The sequence below is a fragment of the Crocodylus siamensis genome, chromosome 15, assembly GCF_052110815.1.
Source record: "Crocodylus siamensis isolate JL-2025a chromosome 15, ASM5211081v1, whole genome shotgun sequence".
Taxonomy (NCBI): Eukaryota; Metazoa; Chordata; order Crocodylia; family Crocodylidae; genus Crocodylus; species Crocodylus siamensis.
Genome location: NC_143409.1, coordinates 11,438,904 through 11,455,604, shown reverse-complemented (window position 1 = coordinate 11,455,604; position 16,701 = coordinate 11,438,904). Strand labels below are relative to the sequence as shown.

Below are 16,701 nucleotides of genomic sequence, written 5' to 3'. Positions count from 1 at the left end.
ATAAAAGCGCGGCCCCTGAAGCATCCGGATCCCTGCTTGCAAACTATCCTTCTTTCTTTGGCATGCGTGTGCACCTTCCTAGCTTTTTAGCGCATCAATGAAGAATAATTCACCAGCAGCAACAGTATCTCTCAGTCCCGGATATTTGCTCAACCAGGCCCTGGATTTAACGCTTGAAACATGTGACTTTACATCTCATCACATTCAGGCCTCTGTGTTTGATTTACCTGGTCCCTGTAGGATGCTTATCTTGGCTGTCAGAGACCAGAATGCCCCACCAAATATCTCATCCTGGCTGCAGACAAGAGAGACAATTAGTAACTAAAACATCTGGGGACGCTAGAAGCCCATTGCTATAGCTCTCAATCTCTGGCTCTTCCACAGGAGCTAGCACTCCACTCTTGCTGTAGTGAGGGTTGCTCATGTCTGGCATTCAAAATGCCTTATTTTTCCTGTAGATCTGGCCACCAGAGGGCACTGCCAAAACACACATGTCCACACGTGTGCCTGCACACGCATACGTTAGGAACAGATATTGGGTTTTATCTGATTGTCCTGGGCTTTGGATTGCATCAAAACAGACACAGGACAGTTGTTTACATGTCCCAGAATAAAAGGTTTTGTCCTTTTCGATGCACATATGTGCACCCACATGCATGTGTGCACACACACACACATATTAGGAGTAAGAACAGTATGGGAGGTCAGAAGGGAAGATGGTATATGAGGCTTCATTATCTCCACCAGGAAAATAGCTTCTCCTCCAGCATTAAAACCATTCCTGGTTGTGAGAGGCTGGATAGGAAGACTAGATATAAATAAAAGGAAAGCAGGGCTGGAAGGCACCTCACAAGGTCATGTAGTCCAGCTCTCTGCTTAAGTCACGACCATCCGTGACTTAAACCATCCCAGCCAAGTGTCTGTCTAGCCTGCCCTTGAAAATGTCCAGGAATGGTGGTTCCTCAACTTCTCCAGGCAGCCTATTCCAATACTTGACCACCCTCATAGTCAGGAAGTTCTTCTTAAATCCCTCCTGAATTTCCTCTGCTGTACCTGCATGCCATGCTCCTACTCCTGCCCCCTTCACCCACAGAGATATGTTTGTCTCCATCCTCTTTATAATCTCCCTTCAGGTATTTGAAGACATCCCCCCTAATCTCCAGACTAAGTAATCCTAGTTCTTTCAGCCTTTCTTCATGAAGCATGATTTCCAGGTCCCTAATCATTTCTGTTATTCTCTGCTGGACTCTTCCCAGTCTGTCCACATCATTCTTGAAGCGTGGGGACCAAAACTGGACACAGTCTTCCAGGTGGGGCCTCACCAGTGCTGAAGAGGGTGAAAAAACCACTTCCCTTGATTTGCAAGAAACATTCCTGTTAATGGGTACATCAGCCAAACTGGATAGAGTCTTTCACCTGGTTTAGATCAGAGACTGATCTGTCCATGGTGGTTTGGCGGCATATGTGAAATGAGCTGTATGTGTGCGTGCCTGAGCGTGAGTCCTACAGCTGGCACTAATCGCTTCTCTTGCTTGCAGACATACCAAAGAGGCCAAGACCTATTTGAGCCAGTGCCTGCAAGCCAGGCTTTGAGACACGGCAGAGGAACTGGCTGGGCCTTCAGCATCTGGAGAGAGGAGGTGCTGGGAGAGTCTGCACAGAGGGGGCTTGTGGGCCCAACCCGGTGTCCCCCAGGTGGGCTGGCATTTGTCTCAGGGCACTAGGTAACCTACCACAAGTGTGAGGACCCCAACTGCTTGATGGGAGGCAGTGAAGGAAAAAGGTTGTTATTAAAGGGGTGGCTCCAAGGGCCATTTGCTTTACAACCCCATGGGGTGGTGGGGGAACAGACAGCTTTACCTTGCTCGTTGCGGTGGCCGTCGAGCCGGGGAGCACGGGCGTGTTGGTGACTTGGACATTCAGGTAATTATTGTCTATGAGTGGCCAAGCCCCCTGCACTTTGCAGGTCTGGAAGCTGTCTGTGAAAGTCCTGATGTGGGGGTCCCCGAAGAGCCCACAGTGGGTGTAGTTTGGGGGCGCTGAGTGCTTGTGGAAGCTCTTCTCGTAGTGGCAGATCTCCGGGCTGTCGGAGCGCTCCTGGCTGTCCCCCGGAGGCAGCGTCCGGAGACGGGGCTGTGAGGTGGGGCCATCCTTGGAGCAGTTGTGCTGGACCATGAGGTCGTCTATGCCATGAACGGCAGAGTGGTAGGCCAGGTCCCCCCTGCAGGTGCGAGCCGTGCGGCGGGTGCAGTGGGCATACGCCCGGAGAGCCGTGCAGAACTCGGGCGCCTCCTCGGTGCCCAGGTGGTGAGAGCCAGACGTGGCGGCCCAAAACTCGGAGTTACACTTCAGGATCTTGCACGGAGACGTTGCTGAGGAAGAGAAGACACAAGTGCTGTCAGGAGGCCCAATGCACCAGTCACCCGCAGCACCCGCTACCCACACCCCCCCAGCAAAACACTGTCACTACAGTAGCCAGGAAGCACTGCCACCAACTCCTTAAGGCAAGAAGTGTGGAAGAAACCAGTTGTGGTGGGGAATTAGGATGATCTTATGGGACTGCCCATGCTGGCAGGGACCAATGGCATTAAGCCTCGGGAGAGATGTCAGCAAATGGGTGGCTTTTAGGCCTGAATTTAACTGCACAGTTGTACTCCCAAATGATGCCCACAGTTACGAAGCCCATCTGCATTCTGACTACTTCCCTGACATGCCTGAGTCAGATGTCACTGCGTGCTCCTCTTGTCTCACAGAGTAATGTATTGCTCCTCCATGGGGCACACAGTCACGGGCACTTGGAGCTCAGTCGTGTGCCCGACTGTGGAGGGTGGTATCTGGGCAGGTCGTATAAACGTGCCCCTAGGTTGGTCTTTGCCAGGGCCCTCTGCCCAGCATGAAGCTTCTCTGCTCCCCCATACTCAAAGAGCTTGTTCGCACGGGGATTTTTGCAGTGATAAAGCTGCACCAGGCTGAGCCCCTAGTATGGGTGTGACACGCTGGTGAGAAAGGTGCCACGCACAAGTGCAGCTTCCCGCATTTTCCGGCTGTGGCCCCTGTCAAAATACAGTCGAAGGTGCCAGAGCAGCACCAGCATCTGCACTAGTGCAGCCACGTCTGTGCAAATCCCGGCCCCGTGCAGACAAGCCTTGAAAAGTGACACCCTTTACCCAGTCAGCAATGGCCACAGGTCAGGTCCCTGGGCACTAGGCTGCTCACACTCCTGCCCTGAACCATTTAATCACCTTCGCTGGGAAACGAAACCCCCTCTCATGAAACCACAGTGGTTCAGCATCCAGCCCTGTGCTGGGTTCCCTGCTGAGGGTCCCCTCAGCTGCATTCAAACCCCCTTCCGGCCCTGACTTCTCAAAAGCCAGGCACCCACGCCCATGGACGTCTCAAGAGCCTGGAAAGACGGGGGGAAACGCGGGGCCGGGAAGGAACAAGGTACAAAGGAGCCTTCTCAAGCAGCCATCCATCACCTGATCTCCTGCACCAAGCACCCTGACACAATGCACGTTCTAGCGGCTCCATTAATGCTGGGAACAGCGCCTGCCAACCTCTGGCCTGCCTGCCGCCGCCTCATCGCTTTCATAAAGCTGCATGGAGATAAGGGTATCACGGGGAAACGTGTGAAAAGAACCAGGCAAAGCCCTAATCAGCCTCTGGCTTGGTATGTGGGTACCAGACCCGCTTCAGAGCTACTAGAGCAGCCTTGTACTGCATCAGCAAGGCTTTGGCTCCTGGCTCCGCATGCTTGGGGCTTGCTCTCCAAACCTGGGTGCTTCAGCTGAGCGCTCCAAGCAGCACTGAGGAGCCAAAAGGCCTGTGTGAGAGGTTTAAGTGTCTATGCTGGGACCTGGCTGCCTTGAAGGACAAAATGCAGCTTCCTCACCCACCCCAGAGCAAGTACCTGCTTTTCCTGGTCAAAAAGATGATCCTTTGTTTTTCATTCATTCTCAGCAACAGCCAGTTAGGGGCAGGCAAGTGTACTGGTGCCTGGGTTGCTTTAATGACTATTTCATGAGACTGATTGCTCTTGGGGGTTGGGGGCAGGGGGTACACACATCAGTCAAAGCATGCGCCAGCTGTGCACGGTGACTTTGGGTCACCCTAGAGCCCTGCTTTTAGGTGCAGCCTGCCACCTCTGAGGCTAACTTATGCCCCATTTCTTGTGTCAGAACTGTGCGGCAACGAGTCCTGTCTGCACCTGGATGCCACACAAGTACAGCAAGGGCCCGGGCAGCTAATCGGAGGTCACTTGATACACAGTTGGGAGTGAGCAGGTTTCATATACACGTCTTGCAAACTCCCACCGTCAGCAACTGGATGTCGCCAGTGAATTGACACAGATGCTGTTCTCATGCTCTTCTCTAAGCTGCAGGAGCCTAATAGTCAGTGAAGGAAGTCTATTTTCCAGGGCCGAGCCAGACCTCAGTCTCTTTGCACCAATGCCAGCAGTGCTTTTAGTGATGTGTGGATGCCAGATTTGGATTAAGACCCACCAGATGCCACTACAAGTTATGAAGGACTTCCAGCTAGCTGCCAGTCTGGGCAGCAGGCACTAGTGACCCAGAGGCAAAGGGACCCACAGCCCATTCCCTTTAGCCAGCTGGGTTCCCGTTCCTCCCAGGACACGGGGATGATGCAAAAATCTCACCAGCTCAGTGCTGCTCCCCCCTGCAGGCGCACACTTTCCCGAGTGTCCGTTCGAGTTCCCTAGTGCCTGAAGTACCAGCTGCAAGCGTGAGTCAAGGAAAGCAGGATATTGTGGCTCGCTTATCCTGGATGCAACGGGAACCCACACTCCAAGCAGCCAACGCAGGGGGCGGCACAATGGGAGTTTAGGCTGAGTTCTCTCTGCAAGCCTATTTCCCAGGGCAGCACTTGAAAGCAGCTCCGCTAAGGCATTCCTGGCACTGCCTCCCTTGACCACCTCATCCACAGCGCTCAACCAGCTCCCTGCTGGGTGAATCCAGCCTTACGCCGCTTAAAACGTCTCTCATTTCCCTCCCCTTCAGCTGAATCAATCCCTTTTGGAGTCTGGCAAGAAACAGAAACTGCACGTGATCACACAAAACAGGCAGCGGAACAAAACCCAATGTTTCCAGATGCTTTTGGGGTCCCTTTCCAAGCCTTGCATGTGCATTCCTGTCCTGCGCTTTGTTTAGAGGAGGTTGGCAAGGCGTTTAGGCCAAAATAATTTAAGATTTGCTTTAAAAAAAAAAAAGAAAAAGAAAAGGTTACAAAACCCAGTATTGTTTCAGTGAAAACAGTATGTTTTAAACATTCCCTTGTAGTGCTGGAAACCAAAACACAAGTGGTGCTGGAGCCCTAGGAGGGGAAACAGGACTATAAATAAATGATCCCGCATGCAAAGGCCAGTTTGGGTTTGCTTTCCAAGAAGAGTGAAATGCAAAAAGGAAATAGTGGAAAGTTTACTTGGAATTTTAAAATGCAAGTTTAATAAGCTCAGGTGCGAGTCAAAGCACAGGAAGTATAGGATTGCTTTTATCTCACTCATGTCCATTTAAAAAGGACGAAGGATTCTGGAAATCCTTTGCGTTCTTACTTCACTGGTCAGAAGCCAGAGGTAACTTGGCTGTAACCTTTCATTTGTTACACTGGCTCTGATTTCTGCAGAGCTCCAGCATTTCTATGGGCTGGAAACAAGTATAAACCCACAGTGTTTCATGACCCTTCATTTTTGTTCCTGGGGTTGCATCTTGGTGGAGGGCAGTGAGTCTGGGTCAGGGAACAGCCAACTTTTCACCACAGACAACAGACCTGTAGGGAAGTCTTTTTCCCGCGCGTTTCGCTCTGATGAGATTTTCTGGATGTTCGGTCACGTTTTGCCCCACGCATTGGTGCCTGAATTTAGGACTTCGAACTCCAGCCCCTACATGGGCTAGCAGAATAAAAGCTGCAGAGTGGAAGTATCTGTGATCAAACAGGGCTGATATAACCCTGCCCAGCAGGATTCCCGTGACATAAGGGCGCCACGGTGCCTACGTAGCTGTGCTTCTGCTCGCAGCGCAAGAGGGTTTCTGGGCCAGCCGCGGGGATACACACAGCCGCTCGCCCCATGACGTGGAATAGCGATACGACCGTGTGAGGATGCAAACGCGGGCTCTGCTGGCAGGTGGAATGCAAACAGGCCGCATTTCAAAACGGGACACTCTAGGTGTGGGCTGGACAGTATGCAAGGGTGCAATGCAAGGAAAATCCTTCTCTTTCTCTGGGAACAAAGCCACTCAGACTGAAGCTTGCCATGCCACTAGGGACATTGAGAGGGGAGAAGTAAGGAGCTGATGGAACAGCAGGGCAGCAACACCAGGCCAGGTATTGGGACATCAGGGTCACCCACTAAACCATCTACCTGTGGCCTAACGCCACAATACTCCCCATCTATAGCTTAGTTGAGATTCTCCCTCCGCAGCTTGATTTTAGCAAGCTTGACCCGATGCTTGACTCCAGCTATTATCAGGAATAGGGTCCTCCATGCTGCTCTTTAAGGGGTTGCATATTTAGCTTGGGTCGGAAGATGCAGGCGAAGCTCCGTGCTGGTGTTGAGATGCTATCCCGAGCTGACAAAGCAGGAAGGGCTTTGCTGCTGCATCAGAGGTGACATGTTAAAACCCAGCTCCCTTCTGCCCATCTCTCTTTGCCCTCCCTGGCATGCAGGGCATAACCGCAGCACTGCTTTTTCGGGTCTCTTGACACCTACAGCTTGAGGCACGGTTACTGCTGAGCGCAGGGCGGCTGCTACAAAGCCCATGTGCAACTCATTACTTTATAAGGTACTAAGTAAAAAAACAGACGAGCCTGTTTCGTTCCCTCTTGTGGCCCGAAGGGGGAGCCTTTTTCTTAAAGATCTTATTGTTTGGGCTTTGGCAAATATTCTCGGCTGCTGTTTCACTCGAGGCCCCATATAAGGCCAGATTTCCAACACCAGGTGCCTGAGACACTGCGTGCACCATGTACGTGCACACGCATGTCTGTGTGTTGGTCTGTCTGCAAGGCACATGCAGAAGAAATGGCTTCACATGCAATTCTGTACCTTGCAAATGCATCTGTACCCTGCCCCGGCACACAGCGTGTCACTTAGACACCTGGGCTTGGAAAACAGCAGCCTGCCCTGCCCTGTGTTTGCACCTGGAGGGAGTCGGAGATGTGGCCTTTCCTACCTAATCTCTCCCTTGTTGGCAGATAAAGGCGGCGGGGTCAATCCTATTTCACAGGGAAGCGAATTGCTCCCGTGCTCAGGTCGGCTGTTTGTGGCCTTGTTCTTTTAATCTGTTGGCAAGGCCTCCCTCTTTCCGCACCTCCCAATCTGACCTGTTCAATACCACGATTGTCTGACGCCTCCGGCTCACACAAACACCTGCATGACTCACCCGCTGGCAGGGCACGCGCCGGGGCTGAGAAAACCCACAACGGTCCTGACACAACGGGGCAGCCGGGGAGCAAACCGATCTCTGGAGGAAAGAGAAAGCAAACCCCTGCTCCCCCCTGGCACGCCATGCACTCCCTGCCGCCTGCTCACGTCTCCTAGGGCAGAAGCTTGGCATAAGAGCGAAAACTCATTTGAACGGAAGCCAAGAAACGATGTTTATTCAATTTCACATAATCTATTTTCCATCTCCTCACAATGGATCTGTTTTTCAGCCACAGATGACTTCGCACGGAAACTCCCCCCCTGCTGCTATCGCCGAGACGGGCGCATCGCAAGCTGGCACGGGCCTCGCGGGCCTGGCCTAGATCCCGACGACACCTTGCTCGAGTCTCCGTATTGAGCCTCTCTCGAACGTATGGGCAAGCACAAGGAAATGAGCTTCCTGTGCGGGCTCCTGAATACCTGGTAACCCTATACCTGCTTTCCTCCATTTAAATCCCCCACATTGGGGCTGTCTGCTTAGGCAGGGTATGCAACTTCGGTTCAAGGAGCCGGGACTTGCTGCCACCCCTTCATCAGCCAGGAGAGGCACCAGTGAGCAAAGTGAGGCTCGTTCCTAAAGAATAGTAGTTTCCAGGTACTAGTTTCCATGCCATGGCCCATGTCATATGGATGACACCTGCCTCCCACCTGCCAGGGGGTCGGACCTGAAGATCTACTTAGGTCCCTTCCGACCCTACATCTACGAATCTCCCCCCACCTATAACGTACAGTTCCCCTGAGCGATCCTTTCTATGGAGAAATAATCCTAGTAAGGCATTGAATACAGGCCCACCTTCTTCCAGGCTGGTTTAACAGATAAAAGCTATGAGCCAATAAGGGTTCAACAGTTCATGGCTGCAGGAAGTCTAAATTTGAGTACAGAGATGGTCCGTAACCTGCTGTAGTTCACTGACTTGAGGTCTGGTTTGTAGAGCTATAGGTCGCACCACCTCTCTAATGTCAAATCACCTACCCATCACACTAGTTCTTTCTTCACCTAGTGCCTCCATCACAGTGCCCCTAGAGTAGTGGCTTTTATTTGCAGACCCCTAAAAAATTTCAAATGGAGGTGCAGACTCCTTTGCATTGGAAGTGTGGGTATTCACGTACTCTTGATTGATCAAAACCATCTTTCACGGACCCCTCTGACATAGTTTGTGGACCCCCAGGGGTTCATGGACCACAAGTTGAAAACCACTGCCCTAGAGCGCTATCTTTTTTCATTGCCAAATGCAGGCTGGGTGCAGCAGCGCTCAGCCTGGTCCAGCCCCTCCACAAGTCCTCAGAAGACCAGACAGTCATTGCACATTGAGCTACTGCACTCACTGGGATGTAGCAACATAGCTAGATGTGGGCAACTGGGGCACCAGCCCTGAGATCCCATTCTGAAGGGGTGCCAAGAATGGCAGCCGCTGTTGCCACTGGTTGCCTCTACCCCGGGCCAGTAACGATTTGCACGATGGAGAAACTGCTTGTCACACCTGTCAGGAGGAGCAGCGAGTGAAGATTTTAAGGTATCTTCCACAGTAGGGATCTTCATTTTTTATACACATCTTCTTGAACATCTAACATGCAGCGATCCTCATGGCAACTGGACAAAACTCAGTGTGGTGTTCCCAGCCATGATCAAACCTCCCCGGTGCCTTTGACCCTGGGATATTAATGCTAGCCGCAAAAGGGTCTGTAAGGAGAAACTAACTGCTTGGCGCCAGGAGCACAGCCCTAGTTTTTACAAGGGTTTGTCTGTTCTGCTATTGGAGGCATGAACGCAGCATGTGTAGGCAAGGCCATGCTGGCCTTAATCTAGATAGCTCTGGTAATGCTTGCAGTAAGGATGCAAAGGCATGGGCCTGAACCAACCTGCTAGAGACCTTGGGACAGCACTGGAGCTCAGTGTAGCATCTTCAGGGCTCACGGGCTAGCTTGGGTAGACTCTAGAAGGGAAGTAAGGGCCCCAAAATACACTTCTGTGACAGAAATGTGCTGTACAGCTAAGCCTCCAGGGTCTTTTTCATTGCTCAGGGTGGGAGTGTAAACAGCAGGCAGAGTTACGCTGTTTTCTTTTGATGTGTACAAGACTTGCAAAAGTGCCTAAGTGATTTGGGAGATTATGCCCCACTTCCAAAAATAATTTAGGCACTTGAGGATACTTTGGGGCTTCCTGGATTCACAGCCCTGAAATCAGAAGGTGCCTAAACTCTCATGGAAATCAGTTGGACTTCAGGCATCTAAATAAAAATTAAGCTCCTACATCAGGGGCAGGCAATTATTTCGGGCGAAGGGCCGCTTACTGAGTTTTGGCAAGCCATCGAGGGCTGCATGACAGGTAGCCAGGGGCAGATGAATTATTAATTTTCTAAATTTTTCAGGGGTCCTGCGGGCCCATTTAGAATGGCCTGGCAGGCCGCATTTTGCCCGCCCCAGCCATATGTCCTGTTTTTAGGAGGTGATCTGTAGGGTTTGAGGCCATAAGGGCCTATTGGATTATTTGGTCTGACTTGCATATCACAGGCTCTGGTTGCACCCAGTTATGTCTGCAGTGAGCCCCAAAGTTTGTACTCATCTAAAGCCCATCTCCCAGAAATACATACAGTCTTCATCTGAAAATGGCAAGAGAGAGACTCTGCTACTTCCTTTGGCAATTTGTGCCAGTGGTTAATCACTCCCTCATCACAAAATCTATGTCTTGTTTTTTACTTGAATTTGCATGGCTTCAGCTCCTGCCTTTGGTTCTTGTTCTGCTGTCCTCTGCTACCTTAAAGAGCCACGTAGTACCTGGCACTTTCTCCTACTTATCTTCTGTACTCAGGTCACCCTTTAATCTTTCCTGCTAAACAAACTGATGTCCTGAAGTCTATTGCTGGAAGGAATCTGCTCCGGCTCCCTGATTTTTAACTTCATCCTCTCCAATTTAAAATGGAGATCAGAGCTGCACACAGTAATCTACTATTTGATCTCACTAGTTCTGGGCACAGAGGTAAAATTACTCCCCTCCTCCCCTGTTTCTATGTCTAAGGATTTCATTAGCTTTTTGCCACTGCATCACCCTGGGCATTCATGCTGAGTTACTTGTGCATAATGATTCCTCGCTCCTTTTCAGAATCCCTTCTCCGTTCTGCAGGCCTGGCCGGCATCCCTTCTTCATCGCTCCATAATTCTGCATTAGGACTTCTTAAAATGCTCTTTGTGGGGGTCCGGCCAACCAGGTTGCCCTGTTATAACTGCCCTGTTCTCTTTGTCATTTACCACTCCGCCAATCTTTGCACCTCCACCAGTTCTGTCAGCAGTGATTTTGTATGTACTACCACAGCATTGACACACCTATCGAACACAACTGACTCTAGCTTGTCCTTGCAACCCACTCTCGCAAAATCCTTTTTGGATGTTTGTTCCCCATCGACAGCTACTTTTTGAGATCTGTCAGTTATCCAGCTTTTAATCCACTTGGCACACACTTTCTTGCTCTCACATAATGCTGGCTTTTTCATCGCAATGTTGTACAGCACTAAGCCAAAAGCCTGACCAACGTCTAAGTCGGCTGCATGCACACAGTTACATATATTGCCCAAACGTGTAATCTCATCAAAGAGTGAAATTAAGTTTGCTTGACAAGACCTATATTTCACAAAACTCTATTGACTAGTTTTAGTTCCATTCCCGCAATTCAATCTTTATCTGTTGAATTCTGCATCAACTTTTCCAATATCTTCCCCATGACTGATATGAGGCTAACTATACTGTAGTAACCCAAATCATGCTAGTTCCCCTTTTTTGAATATCAGCAGTCTTCTGGGATTTTTTCAGTGGTTTAAGAGCTACTCATAATTAACACCAGTGAGCCAAAGACCTCAGCCAACTCTTTTAGGACTCTTGGGTGTACATTACCTGGGCCTGCTAGTTTTAAAATGTTTATCATTGAAAATAACTGTTTAACATCCTTCTGAGTCACTAATAAACTTCCACCATCCCCACATGCTATAAATAAATCAACTTGCTCCTTTCCAAACGTGTGTGTGTGTGAGAGAGAGAGAGAGAGAGAGAGACTATATGTGTTATGTAAGTCATGTACACAGTACAAGATTTCTTAGAAGGCGTACTACAAGTATTATTACTACCTAAGACAGAGGGCGTACTACAAGTATTATTACTACTAAGACAAAGGGCGTACTACAAGTATTATTACTACCTAAGACAAAGCTCCTAAACACACAATTATGTAGGCGATCTGAATAAATGCAACTATCCTTATACTTAGAAATGAGTGGTGCTGAACACCGTGCCGATCCCAGTGGCTTCAACTGGTTTTGCAGGTACTCAGCTCTTCCGCAGGCAGCTTTTCCTACTCACACGGGTGTGCACACATGCAGTGAGGAAACACCATGCTGCTCTTTGCAGCCACAAACCAGAGCCAATCCCCCAAGAATCCAAAGAGGAACCAAGCGGATGATTTACAGAGATTCCTGCCCGGCATTAAACCTTCATCTCAGAACCAGCACTGTCATCCTGCCATACAAATCGCCAAGCCCTGCTGCCTAGATCTCAGCTTGGACGAAAGAATGAAAAGCTGGATGTCTTTCATCAGTGCCTTTAAGGGCTGAGGGCTTAAAGGGTGGGGAGAAGAGACTTCGTGTTTGTGGGTGGAAGGAAAAAGCTGGGTCCGGGACTATGGAAACATGTAACTAATACCGTACTTCAACCTCTACCATAATAAATCTCGTGCTGTGTTTCTGTTGCGTGCCTGAATCATCAGAAGGTCCCTCCAGTGTGCAAGTAAGTACCTGTTTGGGGGGTTGCATCTACACCATGTCCCAGAGTTGAGATGGGGACCAGGACAGCACTGATACTGCGCCCCGCGGGCCACTCCCATGGTTGGGAACCTGCGTCCTGTCACAAGGCAGAGAAATGTAAGGCCGCGACTCTGTGGTGGGGAGAGGGGAAACAGAGCTCCGGTCCCACCAGCCTGACTGATGGATGGCGTCCCTTTGAATGGAGTCCAACTATGTTTCAACAGGAGAAGGGGAAGGGAGCCAAGCCCCGAGGAAGAGCTCAGTGGCCATCTGACCCAGGCAGTGTGAAAGGATTTGTGCATCATGGCAGCATTCGTTTCTTCCAGCGACCTCCTTTGAACTGTTAATCAAGCACAATCTTGCAGAATAATAGCCTGATTATTATTGCCTTGTTTGCATAACAAAGAGGCCCAATAAAACTGATGTGACTGTGCTCAGAGGGGGTGTGAAAGATCAGCCCTGAGAAAGGAGCTGCAGGAATGCAGCAAACTGCTCCAAAGCCTCAACCCAGGAAGAAAGACAATGCAATTTGCCATCAAGAAAAGCCCAATAGACCAATAAATTACCCATGTGCAAAGGGATTAGATCAGGTTTCAGTTGCACTGAACTGGGGGCGGGGGAGAGGGGACTAAAGGGGGGAAATACACCCGATGGTCTTAAAGTGGCCGTGCTCCTTTTTGCGGGGGAGTGGGTAGCATTATGGACGGGGACGCTTTGGGTTGTTATGAGCTGGACCGTGCGCAGTCTCACCTGGGTGTAAATTGGGAGGAATGCATTGAGTTCAAGGTGAAAGGCCCTTGGGTGGGAGTTATTCCCAATTTATGCCTATGAAACAGCAGAATTTAATCTGTGTCACCTCCTTTGTTTAATCCACCCACTGCCCTGCCCAGGCTTGAGCTGCAGCAGATGGGGAAGGCTTTTTTTCAAGGCGTTTCCTTAAGTCAAAAGAAAATGAAAGGGAGATGGAGCAAAACCACTTGAGTGGTCTTTCCTATTTCCACCATGTATCACACGGCCAGTCCCTGGGCTGACCTCAGGGGGGTCCTTTTGTCCCCAAGAGAGAGCTCAGTCACCCCCTACTTCTCTTCTCCTCCTCTCACGGCACAAAAATCCCCGAGCCAGCAGATCAACCCGGAGAGATGCTGCTAAAGTAGCCCTTGATTGTTCTTGTCACTTAGTCAGCTTTTTTTGCGCAGAGAATCAGCTTTCCACGAACCCAGAATGCCTTGCAAGGAAGCAAATGCTTCTCCTCTTCTTTGGCAACCTCCCTTCCCACAGGGTCCTAGCAAGTATTTCTTCGGCAGCCAAGGGAAGCGCTCACCTCAGCCTCTTCCCTGCCAAAGGGAAGCGCCGGCTCTTGCAGAGGGAGCCATCAATCAAAGGCCTGCAGCTTTCAACTGGGCCTCTGGACTCCCCCCCGTGCAAGATGCTGCTCCAGGAATTACAGACCACGCTTGAAAAGGTGAACTTCAAAGCTCACAGCTAAGCAGGCTGAAAAAGGGCCGAGGCATTTCCATCTGAAATTGCAAGGACGCAGCTCAGCCCCTCCTCCGCGCTCAGCCTTCTTCAGACTCGAGTTCAGGGTTCAGCGCTCCTCTTGGCACGGCTGCCAGCGCAGCTTGCAACTAGACGGAGGCAGCCCGATCCTGCAGCTACAGGACCGAGCTGGTGTTCGGGAGGCCACGAGGGCCATTCCCTGCCCTTCTGCTCGCTGCCTGTGGGACTGCGGGCCCGTCTAGGGGCCTCGGTCTTCACATCTGTAAGCGCTTCAGAGGAGCCTGCTCCCCTTTGTCATGCACACCTAGACCGACGGCTGGCAATCGGCGGCCAGGGATGCAAAATCCTGAGCCCACGACTTAGCAGGGGTGGGATGGGTCGGGTTCTTCTCATAACCCGAGGACTTCAAGTGCTTTTATAAGGGTGCAGAACAGGCCCAATTTACGCCCGAGGCCTGGAGTGCTCCTGACTCTTCACCCCGTGCTATGACCGCAAGGCTCAGCATCCTCCACGCCAGCCTAGCGGGCTTTTGCCAGCGGCCTGTGATCTGAGGCCTGTTCTCCAGCCTCCATTGCCTTTGCCTGCCATCCCTTACGCGGGATTTCCAGGTTGCTGACAGTGGGTGTCTCTCCATCTCCAAGCCTAGGGAACCGCTGGGATGGGCTCACCAAATGCCAGGCTCAGAGCAAAGCCACCCATTTCACATTGGCAGCATTTTGCCCAGAGCCCTCTCCAGTTGCATTAAGGGCATGGACAAGCGGGGCGCTCGGCCGTTCAACCCTTTGTGCAACGACGGGGACAAGACCGTGCCGTGAAGGCTGGCGAGGGAAAGCGCTCCAGGCCTACACGCGTGTGCTTTCTCTAGGAAGAATCAGCGCAGCTGCGTTCCTGTGCGATGTCAGCCCTTCCAAGCCCGAGCTCAACGAGACACAGAACCAGGAGACAGAGAAGAGCCCGAAGCACATCAATCCGAACGAGGCAAATACTGACAATTAAAAGCCTGCCAAGAATTGCAGCGTCCCAGTCAGAGGTGCTGATTTCTGCACGGGGTGTGGATCGCCAGCTGCCTGCCTTTCACCGATGTCAGCCAGAGCCCCGCACCACCGATGGAAAAGGCACACAAGCGCGCCCACACCCCCACAGCTCCCCAAGCAGTCTCGTCTCGATTTGTCTTGGAGACTGAGCCGGGTGGGAACAGCTCTGTTCCCAGACACCTGCCTCCCTCCTATACCCAGCTCCCAGCGCCGCTGCACCCAGCCTGATGCAAGCCTGCTTCCCCCTGGCTAGAGGTGCAATGGGGGTGCAAGTCACAGGCAAAATCCAGACATCCTTCCAAAACTAGTGGCCTATAGCCCAGGCCCTGACATTCACTGGCTTATCTCTTAACTTTCAGATGTGTAGCTTGATGCAGTCTCAGGTTGCAAAGTCTAAGTGTAATAAAGTCAATGAGATTTTAAATGGAAAATACCAAATCAAGGCTTCCCGTGAATCTGTAACACCCCCCCCCCCACACACACACCCTCATCTCACCCCAGCAAAGGGAGATGGGCTTTGTGCTCTGCCCCTAAGGCCTGTCATATCATTGCGGACAGTGTGGGGGGCCACTCTCATGGGCACAGGAGTTGAATCCAGGGTGCATCACACGATTTCCACCTCTCCGGCAAGAGCTGGGTTTCTCAGGAGCCGAGCCACCAAGCTCTCTATGGCCTCGGAGACTGAAGGCAAAAGCCGAGGAAGCCAAGCTACGCTTCAGACTCCCACCGCCTCCTGGGCAGGTTGTTCTGCAAAATAGTCAGGACACAAGTGAAGTGCATTGTCTACCTCGATCCCATAGAGGAATTAGGACCCACGAATTAAAAACTCCCATTGATTCCCATGGGATCAAGTCAGGGCTCTTAGCCCAAGGGACCATCTGCCACGAGGAACGAGCTATAAGAAAGGGTCCAACATTTTTCCGCCCAACTGCAGCTCCACACAGCCATGCCCAGGCCGTGAGACAGAGCGGCTCAGTCTGCGCTTCGCGGGCTGCTTGTACATAGGGAGCCAGCTTGTTCTTTCGCCATAAGAGGCGTATGACTTCATCGTGGGGATGGCATCTGGTTTGGCAATTGGACATAATTCAATTTTCCCCCTCACTACAGAAATGTCAGCTGGTGGAGCCATGATCCTGCAAGCAAAACTGCACCTCTTCAGTGCAAAGAAAGCCTCAGGCTCCAGCTGAAACCCCCACTGCAGCTCGTGCCAAAAATGTCACTGCTACGGGGTTCCTGCTCTTAACTATGAGAGCGGCCAACTGCAGGTCTCGATGCCTTTAAAGAAAAGGTTTATGAGGGAATTTAGTCCTCAAATAGAAAAAGGACTCATAGCACTGTGTGATGCTGGAGCAGGGCTTTGCCAATGCAACTCCTCCTCAACTGGCAATGCTCCCCACCCCAAATCTTGCCTTCTCTGCCAGCACGCATTGCTCCTGATATGCGGCGCTGCCTGTTCTTCCAGTCCGCTTGGTCCTTGCACCTCCATCTCCGGTTTCTCTTTCAATATTTGGCTCCCCACCTGCTCTGCTAATACCCCTCAGTCCTGGCTTGAAGGACCTTCTGCTAGTCCAGGGTTGACCCTTGCCCCGGCTCTGTCAAACAGCAAAGCCAGGTAGATTAGTCACCCTGCCTTCAAACAGCAAAGCAACGTAACGCCAATCTTACGGCATCCCCTGCTCTTCTGATACTTGACACCCGCTCAGCTCTGCCAAAGCACCTCGGTCCTGATCTCCGCTCTGCACTGAGCCTGTTCGGACCCGCAGCAACACCCCGACTCTCCCAGCGTGCAGCCTCAGCCGAGGAGAGACTGCCAAAAGCATGCTACCAGCCCGAGGAGAGCCCTGATTCAAGCGGCGTGTCCGTCGGGGGCTCAGCTGCGAGACCCCAAACTCATTGTCACTGTGGCTTGCCCCCCTTCAGAGGCAGCAGGTTGGTGCAGAAACCAAGC

The 16,701-nt window shown here is 51.4% G+C and overlaps 1 protein-coding gene across 2 annotated transcripts in view; it reads right to left on the bottom strand.

Moving 5' to 3' along the window:
• RGMA (repulsive guidance molecule BMP co-receptor a) overlaps window positions 1-16,701 on the bottom strand; it is a 38,143-nt gene that overhangs the window by 4,680 nt on the left and 16,762 nt on the right. For both annotated transcript variants that reach the window (XM_090028763.1, XM_090028764.1), the window contains one exon: window positions 1,861-2,372. In XM_090028763.1, the coding sequence (XP_089884889.1) occupies window positions 1,861-2,372 (512 nt within the window). The remainder of the gene's footprint in view (window positions 1-1,860; window positions 2,373-16,701) is intronic.